This window comes from Genypterus blacodes, unplaced genomic scaffold (genome assembly GCF_046128005.1).
Source record: "Genypterus blacodes isolate CSIRO-AG114 ecotype Tasmania unplaced genomic scaffold, CSIRO-AGI_Gbla_v1 ptg000048l_1, whole genome shotgun sequence".
Taxonomy (NCBI): domain Eukaryota; kingdom Metazoa; phylum Chordata; class Actinopteri; order Ophidiiformes; family Ophidiidae; genus Genypterus; species Genypterus blacodes.
In genome coordinates, this window is record NW_027466861.1 from 983,772 (window position 1) to 997,500 (window position 13,729).

The following is a 13,729-nucleotide window of genomic DNA, read 5'->3' on the forward strand; positions in this document are numbered from 1 at the left end:
TCCGTCAATGTGTATTCACAGGGCGACGAAAACACTTCACACCGGTTAGCTCGTAAAAGCAGGAAATTCACACATAGAGGCTAAATATGCCAACAAAGCTGTTTGGCATTACATGAAGTAAATATACGGCTGTCAGGGAATTACTGTTTTGCTGGCGGTATATTCTTTGTTTAGCACAGGGAATTACAGCCTCCCAAACACGCGGCGGATCTGCTTACCTTGAGAAACGTTTCTATGTAAACTCGTCTCGTGGTTCCACTGAAAGAAAACGCGGCGACGGGGAGATGTTAGATGCATCGGCGGAACGTGGAATAAAATAAGGGGGAACGATTAGACTCAACAAATAAGGTAAAAAAAGAGTTGAGAGTTAGAAAATACAAGGAAACGGCGTGTTAGGCGAGAGGCTAAATCAAGAAATCAAACAGGCTTATCTAAATGCTAATTCCTCCATTGATTTCAGGAAAGGATGTTGTCACTCCGGCCGCCGTCGTTTAAAGATTGACACACTTTTTAATTCAATTTCACTTCATTTCGTCAGCTGTTATCACCGATGAGAGACAAAGCATGTCCTTTCAGGAAGCGAGTGGGGATTCCAGACCAAAGCGCGCGCCAATCAATCAATCAAATCAAAGAAAAATTGGAGGTTCACTCGTTTTACCAGCATAAATATGGAAACTAATCAACCGTCACGTCCTGCCCTATCTTTCTTCTTCTTCATTTTCTGCATGTTGGCAGTTGGCAAAGGAGCTTTAGGGTGGTTTGCTGCCACCCAGCAGTTTGGAGAGAGAATCACACCCTGTATACGCAAGATTGGGCAAGTTTGTTAGCTAGCTAGTAAGTTTTTGAATGGTCTAAAACATAAATGATAACGGTTAAGAGAAAAAAAGGTTCCCTGAATTAAAAACCATAACCCTAACTGTCCACTGAATGGCAATGTAGTATAAGGAAATAGCTCCTTGAAGACTATCTTTACTATTCTAAACATTCCGTGTGAACCCCACTGTTCCGTGTGAACCCCACTGTACGGGGTGGCAGTAGCTCAGTCTGCTAGGTCGACAGCTAGGAACCGGAGGGTCGCCGATTCGAGTCCCCTGTGTGGACCAAGCAAGCAGACTGGTAGCTGGTGAGTTGCCAGTTTGCCTCCAGAGCACTGCCGAGGTGCACATGAGCAAGGCACCGAACCCCCACCTGCTCCATGGGCGCCGAAAAATGGCTGCCCTGCACCCCCTCTGAAATGCATGTGTTTGTGTGTGTGATATGTAAGAGAGGGTGAAAGATAAATTTCAATAGCATGTAATTTGTGCGTGAATTGCATGCAACATGATGAATAAACTTAATCTTAACTTCACCGATACAGGATTTACTCAAAAATTGGCTGTGGTAGTAAAATCGAGAAAATCAAACAATCTTGTGAATGTTCCAGATTTATTTCTGACGCGGCACTATTAAAAAACAGTATATTATATGCGATGCTGACTGCCAGAAAGACCTTAGCAGGACCATAATCATCCAGACCATGTCAAAGTCGTATTTCTGTGTTGTACTCGCAGCGTTTGTGCGACCTCGGCAGATTCCATTTGTTCTGCTGTTTCTGTTTTTTTTTATAGAAACATAGAGGATCATTTTAAGGGCAAAGTGGTGCCGGAATTGGAAAGTGTCCAGACAGAGGATGCATACCTGCCCCGCACAGCCAAATATGAAACACGCTCTGGCAGCACACAGCAAGGGCTTCCTGTAATAAACTACCCAGCATGCCTTGTGGGGATCCTACAGTGGAAATCTCAATGATGACGCACCAAGAAACTGCGCTGCCGGAGTTATCTCAGGACACCGCATCGAAGAATGGGGCACTAGTGGCGGAGAAATCGCAGAGGAAACCCGACACACACTCCCACACACACCCACACACACACACAGTTGTTGCCTCTGGGGTACAGCACATCTGCCTCCCACAACAGTGTGACGGCAAGCAGGCGCAGAGTAATGAGAGCCACTGCAGAGAGGCAGGCACACACACACACTCTCACACCCCAGTCAAAACAACAGATTGGAGATTACATCAGCGATATCAGTCATTGGATCTGCTGTTTTTGTGCATTTTACACATCAGATTAGATCATCCACAGCATGGATTTTCATTTCCTGTGTTTTAAAGGGGATTTTACCACGTTTAAGTCGCTTAATTTGTCACGACGGCTTTGAAGAGTCTAGAGACTAAAATGTGGGATTGGGGCATTAGTCTCAATCCGGCTGCATGCAGTAAATCTTGTGATGTTGTGTCTCTGTAGCTACACAAGCCATCAAAGTGCCACACTGAATATTGCTCCAAATGATCAATACACTTTAATTTGTTGTGGGAAATCAATGAGCGGCGTCTCGGTAAAACACTGACCTCCAACAAACCCGGTTGGCATCCTGGTAGCAGCACCAGCATCTCAAGCAGTCACAGCAAGTTCATTTGAGCTAGTTGTGGCTTTGTGACTGACTCAGCTTTGTGTCTCTGCTTAATTGGCTGCACCTTCTTTTTTTTTTCATAAACAATTGACAGCTTCAAAGGGTTTGAGCTTTAGCTGTCACTCAAACTGCTTGTAATGTATTCATTCATTCAGGTACAGAAACCATTCAGACATTTTTCAGGCCATCAGGCTTCAATCCTTCAGGGCTCTTCTTCAGCACTCGGCAAAATGTTCACCGTTTGTAATCACAGCAACATTTTCTTCAGGAAATGCGTTTCTAGTTGGATATGATCCATAATAGCATATGTGTGTTTGGTTATGATGTTGAGTAGGATTTGTATGCGTTTGTCTCTCATCAGGCAATCTCATCGTAAATTTAAATCTAATTCTGTTCACATTCCCCTGCTAAACTGTGGATATGAGTGTTTATGTATACATTTATGTAAAGGAGGCAGGATCCTGACCCACAGGAGTTTTCATCCATAGTGTTTCAACTGATTCAAACCAGAAAATTGATTTTGTGGAACAGGTTTGCTCATATGATCAGCAGCAGGTTGACAGCTCAAACACACACGCAAACACACACAGTGAAAGCAGCACTTTAATAAACATGACAAACTATGTCTCTGCAGGCGAGTCGTTGCCATTAGCAACCACCAACCAAATCCTGATCCGCTTCACTTCCAAAGGCCAAGCCAGCTCCAGAGGATTCCACCTCGTCTACCAGGGTAAGTGAGAGACATGCACACACACTCACCAACACACACACACACACACACACAACTACTAACAGATCCTGTGGTCTTGTTGCCGTTGGTTTCCGCCTGTTCTAATGCATAATAGATTTGCAGAGTGATTTCTCAAAGATTCATCTCGTCTACTTTCAACATCCGTGCGATGCATGTGTGTGTGTGCAGAGGTGTGTGTGCGCCCTGGAGCATTAACTCTGCAAAAGAGTAGCAGTCTGTTTAAAAGGTTGTGTTTAAACTCCCCTGCTCCTCTATTCCCTTAAGAGGGAATTTTCCTTTGAATTGTTGCGTTCCCTAAACAACGCACAGTATCAGGGATGACACTTGCTGAAGATATCCAAAGGCAACGGCGGTTGGAGAAAGTTTATTGAATAAATAATGCATGTTTTTGTGTTTTATTGCGTGAATATTGACTCAGTGTGGAGCAGTTTGTATCACTTTTGTATGACTTATTCTCGGTGCACGGAGAGCTTCATCACTGCATCGACCGAGTACTGCGATTGTTAGCTCGTCCTCGTGAGATTCCACCTTCTCCTCCACAGCCGTGCCCAGGACCAGCGCCACCCAGTGCAGCTCAGTCCCAGAGCCCCGGAACGGCCGGCGCATGGGGAACAACTTTGCCGTGGGCGCGGCGATCCGCTTCGAGTGCACCCCAGGTTACGTGCTGGAGGGGTCCAGCGCCATCGAATGCTTGACGGTCCCCAACGCCCTGGCACAGTGGAACAGTTCCATACCCAGCTGCATAGGTACGTCTGTTGATTCTCACGTTTAACATGACTCTGCACACAGGTACGCAAGGTAAACATCCTGTTATGTTGTGCTCGCCTCAACGTCTACACACCTGTTCTGAGACTGATGTTTGCGTGTAGCCGTCTTTGTTTATTTAGCAAAATCACGTTATCGCCCCCTAGTGGATATAAAGTAATGCTGGCCAAACCCAGGAGAGCTGCCAGCCGTTGCCCGCAGCAATTCACCACAACATTCATCTCTGCGGCACACAGGTGGCAGACACGACAGAGAAACACATACACACGTGTTTTATATGAAAACAAACACATGTTTATGTAGCATACAGCTGCAGCAGATGCTCCTGCCTTCTCACCATATGTGAACGAGCCAGAGACGGTGTGTGATGCGTGTAAACAAGCCTTAAGATTGTTAGGGTGTGTCTGTTAACATGGTGTGTTCATGCTCGTGCATGAGCACGTGTGTGTGTGTGTTTACTTGTTGCCTGTGTGAATTTGTGATTTATTTCTTAATTACAATCGCGACAAATGTAATCATTTAGTTTGTGTTGTGTGATCCTTGTTAATCAGTCTTGATTTACGAAAAATAACACTACTTGTTTCTTATTTGAGGGAAAAACATTTGAAGATTGAACAGCGTGAAGTTTACACATGTATGCTCATCTACTGTGTGTGTTTTCCTTCATCCAGCCACATTAAAGTTATAACCGAGATACATGTGTTGCCATCTTAACCTGCCTCTTCTCCTCTCCTCTCCTCGTTTCCTCTCCTCCTGCAGTTCCATGCGGAGGTAATCTCACCCAGCGGACAGGGACCATTTTATCTCCCGGTTTTCCTGAGCCGTACCTGAACAGCCTCAACTGTGTGTGGAAGATCACCGTGCCTGAAGGATCGGGAATACAGGTCAGAGACTAGCACTAATACATTTGTTGTCAGCAACCACAACTTTATAAACACAGCAGGACAGCGAGGGCCCAGTGTTGCTTCAACCATCCAACAGCATCGATCTCTAAACTTTGGCCTTGCAGCTTTTCCGATCCTCCTGCCTCCTCACTGAATGAAACGTAAACAGCTTCATCTCAGCTGAGAAGGATCAGCTGTCCGCTAATCCCTCGCCGTGGATCGCACCTCTAAAGTATAGACACAGAGAGACGACTTTTCGTGTTGACCCAATCTGTGAACCGCAAGGAGCAGGTTTTGAATCCATTTCGGCTGCAGCTTTCAGTCTCCGTTGGCTTCCCCACGGCTTCATTCGGGGGATTGTCTGCTTGGATGTTTGCTTTTGACTCCGTTCCTCACAGTCCTGCCGGGTTCCCGACTCGCAAGGTCTTTAGCGGTGAACACTTCTCTGTTTACAGATGGATTAACAGAAACATGAGCTCCATTGTTGTTGCCGTTTGTGTACCGTCCTCACCTCACCATTTTCCAGCAAAATGGTTTCACTTCTAAAGCTCTCAGTCAAAATGAATGGGACTCAATGGGTTCAAATTGATGCTCCCTCTTCTTGCTCTTCTTCCTCCTTCTCCTCCTCTTTTCATGCTCAGAGATTGGGTATGAATCATATCTAGGAACACTGCTGAATATTCAGTCCTTACGTGCCTGAAGGATCGGGAATACAGGTCAGAGACTAGCACTAATACATTTGTTGTCAGCAACCACAACTTTATAAACACAGCAGGACAGCGAGGGCCCAGTGTTGCTTCAACCATCCAACAGCATCGATCTCTAAACTTTGGCCTTGCAGCTTTTCCGATCCTCCTGCCTCCTCACTGAATGAAACGTAAACAGCTTCATCTCAGCTGAGAAGGATCAGCTGTCCGCTAATCCCTCGCCGTGGATCGCACCTCTAAAGTATAGACACAGAGAGACGACTTTTCGTGTTGACCCAATCTGTGAACCGCAAGGAGCAGGTTTTGAATCCATTTCGGCTGCAGCTTTCAGTCTCCGTTGGCTTCCCCACGGCTTCATTCGGGGGATTGTCTGCTTGGATGTTTGCTTTTGACTCCGTTCCTCACAGTCCTGCCGGGTTCCCGACTCGCAAGGTCTTTAGCGGTGAACACTTCTCTGTTTACAGATGGATTAACAGAAACATGAGCTCCATTGTTGTTGCCGTTTGTGTACCGTCCTCACCTCACCATTTTCCAGCAAAATGGTTTCACTTCTAAAGCTCTCAGTCAAAATGAATGGGACTCAATGGGTTCAAATTGATGCTCCCTCTTCTTGCTCTTCTTCCTCCTTCTCCTCCTCTTTTCATGCTCAGAGATTGGGTATGAATCATATCTAGGAACACTGCTGAAGAAATCACATTTGGTTCATTCACATTGAGGAGAATAGAACCGGATTTAAAACTTAACCTATTAGATCACTGCAACTAATTCTGACTCGGATCACAAAATACTGATGTAAAATTGTCAAAAGCTAATCAATTACTTTACCGTCTCTTCCTCTGCAGTAGATTTGTCCTGCGTGTTTTCGTTCTATGAGGATCGTGTGTCTGTGCCGGAGCTCCATCAGGAACTCGCCCGCCATCCCTGCGGATCGGCCTGATGGAACATTTTTTTGGCTTCTGCTTTAGCCGGCGTGGCTAATGACCTCAGAGGCGTCCCTCAGCTATTAACTCCGCCGCCTCGGCCGACTGTCCTTGCAGGTCAAACATGCGAGGCGGCCCGCAGGCGCACTTAGCATGCCGCGCCGCACGCCAACAGGGCACAGGCTCGGAGGTGAAATAGAGCGAGAATGAGGGGAGAGAGAGGGAGCGAAAGGAAGGAAGAAAGAGAGGGGGGGAGGGAAGCTGTGCGCATACCTGACAGCTGTTTAGTTCAGCAGTGATGTATGAGATGTGTGTTCTTGAAGCCACCTCTACTCTCTCTCTCTCTCTCTCTCTCTCTCTCTCTGTCTCACACACACACACACAGCGTCACACATGCATACACACATTGTGCCACGGGTGTCTTTACTGCCTGTGCTTCCGAAATCTAAAATAACTGAAGAGTATTTGTTAAATTGACCGTGCAGCCGTACTCTCTGGACATGGATCCTCCTTCTTCATTCTACTGTTTCTAGTCCACCTCGTCTCCCTCTCTCCCTCTCTCCCTCTCTCCCTCTCTAGCTCCCTCCCCCTCACCTTCTCACTTTCATCCCCTCCTCTGCTCTGCCAATGCCAGCAGAGTCACATTAGATTGGAGTGTCACGATCCCGAGGAGAGCTGAGAGGAGCGAGGTGCCTTGCCTGCACATTTTGCCGTGGCCCCCTAATGAAAGATCAATCTGTGATCTGCCTCGTCTCCCTGGGACGCGCCGCAGCCTCCCGCCGCTCCCCCTTTAATTGGCCCGCATCCGATCTATAACCATCAGTGGCGGAGGAGAGGAATGGATGTGCGAGAGAGGGAAAGAGATCAGAGTGAATGCTGAGGTGGTGGATGAGTTTTAGCTAACACCAGAGAACACAAGGAACCGGCAAAAGTTCAGTGTGTCTCTGAAACAAACCGAACCGGTGAAGTGGTGTTACATAAGTTTACTCACATTTGAATGAAAAAGGTCGAAACACCTAGTTAAACACTGCAGCCCACATAAAGGAATGCTCATTGTGAGTAAATGCCTAAATGGAGTCTGGATAATAGGCAATTTCACCTGTAAATGTGATTTTAATGCACAACATTCACAATGGAGATTTATCAGTGTTTCTTCATTTAACAGACAAAAACTGACACTGAACACAAGACTCATTAAAATAACTTTGTCTCCTACTGAGAAACTTCTAGCCCTTCCTGATTATTTCTTTGTTTTCCATACTAAAGCTCTTCTTTCTCTCCCCATGTCTCCTCCTGACCCGTCCTTCTCTTTATCTCTGCAGATCCAGGTGATCAGCTTTGTCACAGAGCAGAACTGGGACTCGCTGGAGGTGTTTGACGGAGGAGACAACACGGACACCATGCTCGGCAGCTTCTCAGGTACTGCTGTGTGTGTGTGTGTGTGTGTGTGTGTGTGTGTGTGTGTGTGTGTGTGTGTGTGTGTGTGTGTGTGTGTGTGTGTGTGTGTGTGTGTGTGTGTGTGTGTGTGTGTGTGTGTGTGTGTGTGTGTGTGTGTGAGAGATATCCTGGACCTTGGATCTCAGTGTAGGGAGTAGTTTGTGTCCTTTGACCTTGTAAGTGAACAAAATTACATGTGGAGTTCCCCAAGGGTCCATTCTCGGGCCTCAACTTATCTAATAATACTACTGATGACCATAATGGTGTACTCTTTTGTTTGGGGCTTGAAACCAAGTTACAATACGTGATATATGTGCCCTAATTTATAGAAATAAAAGTGAAGTGCCTGGCTCAAACAATTAGGGCAACACTGGCCATTTTATTAAGTGCTATTCAAAGTTCCTAATGTAGATCTCTGAGTTTATGTTCTGCCCAAGCTGGTAAAAGCGTCACTAAATTCTACGTTATATCCTGACCCTGAAGGCACCACAGTCCCGGCTCTCCTCAACAGCACCTCCAACCAGCTGTACCTCCACTTTTTCTCTGACATCAGTGTGTCTGCTGCTGGGTTCAGGCTGGAGTACAAAAGTAAGTACAAAGCTCAGCCGACCATGTGGTTACTTGGTTACCGTACTACAGGTATCTTGTTCAAAACAGATTTAGTTTTTACTAACTGTACTCAAGTATTGAAAGGAAAGTAAAACTGATTTGTTCTTGCTTTTTTATATATCATGTATTTCCCTGCTGATATGTAGGGACCCTAACCCTAAACATTGTCAAATACTGGAATTTATCATGAATATTCAGTCCTTACTGTCTTGTTTCTTCATATTACATTACATTACATTACGATCATTTAGCAGACGCTTTTATCCAAAGCGACTTACAATAAGTGTGTTCAACATTTATTGTTCAGATCACAGATTCTTGACATCATCCCCTCTCTCTCCTCATAGCGGTGTCTCTCACCAACTGTCCAGAGCCTGTGGTTCCCATGAACGGCCTGAAGGTTGGCGAGCGTCTTCAGATGAACAACGTGGTGTCTTTCCAGTGTGAGCCCGGCTACACTCTCCAGGTAACGTCGCCCCGCCTTTAGCTCGGCCCGACCGCGAGCGTGAAACCTTCCCCGTCGCTCGCCCCCTTTCTCACCTTTGTCTGCGCCATCTGCTCTGTGTTCCTGTCACTTTGGCTTCTGCTCTCTTTGTCTTTTCCGGGGCGGCCGTGGCTTGGCCATGTCAGTGAGAGGGAACCTGCGGGGAGACGTTTTAGAAGTTGTAGCAATGTGGATTTCATTTTAATTTGATTGAACACGAGGCTCTGTGCATGCTACAGCCCGGTGCCAGCATGCATGGGTGCTTTTCACACATGCAAGCCGGAATTCTAAATCACGGAGCACATATTTGCTACCACTTTTCACGTCTTCAGACACATTCTGCTGCCTTTGTGCTCTTTTGAGGACGAGTCATAGGCGCACGCAACATCTCCTCCAACACATCGTTTTGATTTTCCGGCCCACATGCTTTCCGTGCAGCCGCAAAAATCCGGTAGGCAGGCAGCCGACGACCTGAGCTGCTGATGAAATATATGTCACACGCATCCCTCAGGCTGTAAACAGGGAAATTATTTTGGCACAAAGCCAGCGCTCATAACGTCCTTCGATTGTTAGCGCAATTCAATTAGAGTTACTGTAACTGCGGAGGTCGTGAAGCAATAACAAAATTTACATCCAAACTAGGTCATTGGAATGTATGCATATACATTATGTTGCGTTCACCCACGGGGCCAACACCAACATAGAAGTCATCTTGGTTCCTCTGTTGTGCTCTGATGACAATAACGCCTTGTTTTCCTAGGGTACTATACTTCCTTACAACGCCCTAATGCACATATATCTCTCAACTGCTTCATGTTATGGGGCGACAGCACACATTTATGAGGCAATAGTGAACATATTTGTATCTGGCTAACCTCATAACATCAGGTGGAATCGCATTTATAGGATTTTTGAAGTGTTAGGCTGATCCATAAGGGTCCATTCAAAGCTGACCCAGACCCATTAAATGAACTTCAAATATCTATACATCGCTACGACCTACAAAATAAAGAGATGGGATCGAGGTGATCTTCCAGAAAATTGCCGACTTTTACTTAAGCGAGTACTTCCAGCCACCCTAAGGCAGAGCCAGTACACTTTGTGCTCCTCACCCTGCGTTTCACGGGCTGCAAACTCTTCGTCTTCTGCACAACTTCCAAGTTCGACTCTATCTCGCATACAGTACCTTCCCCGTGTTTGTCTCCGCCGAGGCTTGGGGAGGCGCCCTGACATCTCTGGAACACATCGGATCCCAGTAGTTCACACGGATTCACACTGAAACGTTTCCCCCGCTCACGTCATTCTCCCTTCCCCGGCAATCATCACGCCGCCGGGTTGTCGCGTCCATTTGTCTTACCTCCAACTGCACTGCCATGCTTAAAACAAATCAAAGTCTTTGATGTATCTGCACATTCTCACTGCTATAAATCCTTACATTCAATTTTAATGTGGCAGGGTGACAATAAATGTTTAAGTGAAAAAGGTTTTGCATAAACAACCGTAATTCTAGCGTTCTCTCTTTGCATAATTTTACAAGCAATAAGCTGATTTTATGAAGCAGATTGTTTCTTTTTATTTTATCGTGCCTCTTTACCTCTCTAACTCTGCTATGATATTTCATTATGAACATCTTGCCTTTTATTTCCTGTAAATATGTATGAATGCAAACCTTACTGGGGTTTTACCTGATCCAAACAATGTTCTTAATGCTCATTGGTTGAATGCTTTGCACCTAAATCCAGATCTCCACATCTCGCATAGTGAAGTTTGTTGCCAGAATGTCACATCAGGACATATTGCCTTGAGTTTGAAGTGTTTTGATCCATGTTAATAAAACATCACCATCATTCCGGAATCTCAATCAAAAATTCATCCGAAACTGACGGGGAATATTTATACACTGTTAAAGTATACATAAGTCGGGTCATTATCTCTAAACGTCAGATAGTTTTTTGATTTATTTTCATCCTTATTTTATCAGCAGGCAACATTCCCATTGAATTCCCGCTGGAGTTCTCTCATTAAAATGCCTTTTCTAATTCAAACTCCACACAATGAACCCACACTTCTCTGTAATCTCTCCCACTCCTGTCTCTGTGTGATCATCTGGATGCGCTGGTGACGGCCCCGCTGCATTGTTCCATCGCCTCAGATAGCGGCAAACAGAAGTCGTGTGGAGAAGCAAATTAATTAACTGTGTTTGTGTGTGTGTGTGTGTGTGTGTACTCATGTCTGGTTACAGGGGAACTCTCACATCACCTGTATGCCTGGAACTGTCAGGCGATGGAACTACCCACCTCCTCTCTGCATCGGTAAGAACACTGCCTCGCCTCTATCTTTTTGCTCTGATTTCATTTTATTTCAATTACATTCCCCCCCGTTCACTTCTCTGCTGCTCCGGAAATCTGTTTGGCATCTCGACCCCCGACATCTATGCGAACGCTGGACATGTTCGCTGCATTGCCTCCAGAAGAATGGGACTCACTTTGGAATTGGAAAGGATCTACAGTTGCCTAATTAGTTCCATTCTGGGGGCAGTGATTGGTCGAAGTCGCTGAAAGATTCATTGTGTTTCCAGGCATCAGCAGTTTCCTGATTACCTCGGGCTCTTTCCTCTGCTAAAGGAGAACGGTTAACCCCTCGCTCAGGCCTTCTGGAAACACTTCAGCTCTGCTCTGTGTGGTTTCTCTCTCTCAACTTACAGGCTGTTTATTCCTTAATCTTCACCTTTTCCGCGTTTGTTTTGTTTTCATCGAGTCAGTTGATTCTCCCCAGCACCTCTTCCATCCTCCGGTGTCTCGACCTTCCGCTCGTTTCGCCGTCCTTTGCGGCGTCGTGTCTTCTGCTTTCATTTCCATGGCGCTTTTCATCTCAGCGCTTTGTAGACTCGTTCCCGAGTTTCAGTCGAGGAAATGTTTAAATCCACCAGTGGATTAAGATAAAAGGGGAGCGAGGAGGAGGAGGGAAGAGGAGAGGGTGGCAGATTGAGATATATGAAGAGCTCCGGAGTTCTTTAATGGCTGCACCAGGAGAGTTGTACTGGGAGAAGGTGAGCTGCTCTGAAGGTACAGATTCACTTGCAGGGTTACTACAACGGTGCACGTTTTCATCATAACACGTCACAAAATGCCAGGTTTGAAAACCGGCACTCGTGTTTGGACCCCATCCAGGCCGTGTGTAGTTTGTGGACATTGTGGAGAAACAGTATCTTGTACCAGGTGTTGTTGTGAGAAAGTGGAACGAATCGGTCCACAGCTGAATTTTTACTTCCGAACCTAAAGCCAAAGCACCCAAAGAATAAGCAGCCACGTTTCCATCCAGGTTTTCAATAAGAGCGAATTAGGAGATTTGAGTTGCTGCTTCAGACTCTGGACTTACCTAAACCTTCATCCTTCCTTTATAAGATCTAAGTTCTTCCCCCAGACTTTCTTAAAAACCTAGACAGTTATTTGCTTCAGGAAAGTTGCCCATACTTTGTGATAAATGCATGAATTCTGCTGCTGTTCTCCATTCTGTTTCTCTGATGTGATCTCCGAAATGGGTGAACAGCTGGGACGGCGAATCACTGAAGTCTATTTGCCTTCGTTTTTTAGTATTCAGCAGATGCATTTTCATCTGAGTTTCTATCGAACAAATATCTTGAAAATGCTTTTAATATTGCAGTTTCCATCCAGCATTTTCCTCTCAATTTGTTCCAAATTCGCATCTCAATAAGTTTAGAGTTTTGGAGCTCAGCTTCATCCCATTAAACACCGTAAACATTTGCTGTCTGGCGCCGATTCAACCGGAAAACAAAAACCACCGTGACCTCCTACGACTCGCCGTGCGTTGTGTGACGTCTTTGCGTTATGGTGCCGGCGTTTCTCCCCAGTAGCATTTTGAGCGTTTCCAGATCTGCACTGGACCGTGTTTGTTGTTTGATTCTGGTCTGAAGTCACAGTTTACGGCTGTTAACCACACGCTCTGTCTGCCCTCTGCCAGCTCAATGTGGTGGAATCCGTGAAGAGATGGAGGGCATGATTCTCAGTCCTGGTTTCCCCGGCAACTACCCTAGCAACAGTGACTGCACCTGGAGAATATATCTGCCAGTTGGTTACGGTGAGCAGGCTGAGAGAGGTTGTGACACGCGCTGGACATTTTGTCCGCTGTTCGTCAAGCTCCACGCCCTGGAAATCGATTTCAACCATTTTCTCTGTCGAAATCCCCCCAGGAGCCCACGTCCAGTTCCTCAACTTCTCCACCGAGGCCAACCACGACTTCCTGGAGATACGCAACGGCCCCCTAGATACCAGCGCCGTGATCGGCCGATTCAGCGGCCAGGAAATCCCCTCCTCCCTGCTCACCACCTCGCACGAGACCACGGTGTATTTCCACAGTGACCACTCGCAGAACAAACCGGGTTTCAGGTTTGAATACCAAGGTAAGAGACCAATCAGGGCCGCTAGCCTTAATCGTGTATCTGCCTTCACGCCTCGGTAGAAGCGCCAGTGAAGTGCGAAACTAGAGACTGTAGTAGTTTGCAAGTGTGGCCTGAGAAAGACGAAAAATCAACACAGAGCAGTGGACACAACCGCGTAAATGAAGAATAAGCGTGTCTACTGTATATCTCTATATTTAGTCCCCTTTAAGTTGGATTTGCTGTCCCTGCAGTGTGTTGGGACTGGAGTGTGATGGCGGAGATGATGATGTAAGTTATGGGGCTGAATCGTGACGCCTAA

The 13,729-nt window shown here is 46.1% G+C and overlaps 1 protein-coding gene across 1 annotated transcript in view; it reads left to right on the forward strand.

The window, feature by feature from the left end:
* The window catches only part of csmd2 (CUB and Sushi multiple domains 2), a 189,818-nt gene that overhangs the window by 135,547 nt on the left and 40,542 nt on the right, over positions 1–13,729 (forward strand). The window contains exons 34-42 of the mRNA XM_076149883.1: positions 3,089–3,184; positions 3,748–3,951; positions 4,730–4,854; positions 7,804–7,900; positions 8,402–8,506; positions 8,875–8,993; positions 11,254–11,323; positions 12,993–13,109; positions 13,222–13,431. Of these exons, the coding sequence (XP_076005998.1) occupies positions 3,089–3,184; positions 3,748–3,951; positions 4,730–4,854; positions 7,804–7,900; positions 8,402–8,506; positions 8,875–8,993; positions 11,254–11,323; positions 12,993–13,109; positions 13,222–13,431 (1,143 nt within the window). The remainder of the gene's footprint in view (positions 1–3,088; positions 3,185–3,747; positions 3,952–4,729; positions 4,855–7,803; positions 7,901–8,401; positions 8,507–8,874; positions 8,994–11,253; positions 11,324–12,992; positions 13,110–13,221; positions 13,432–13,729) is intronic.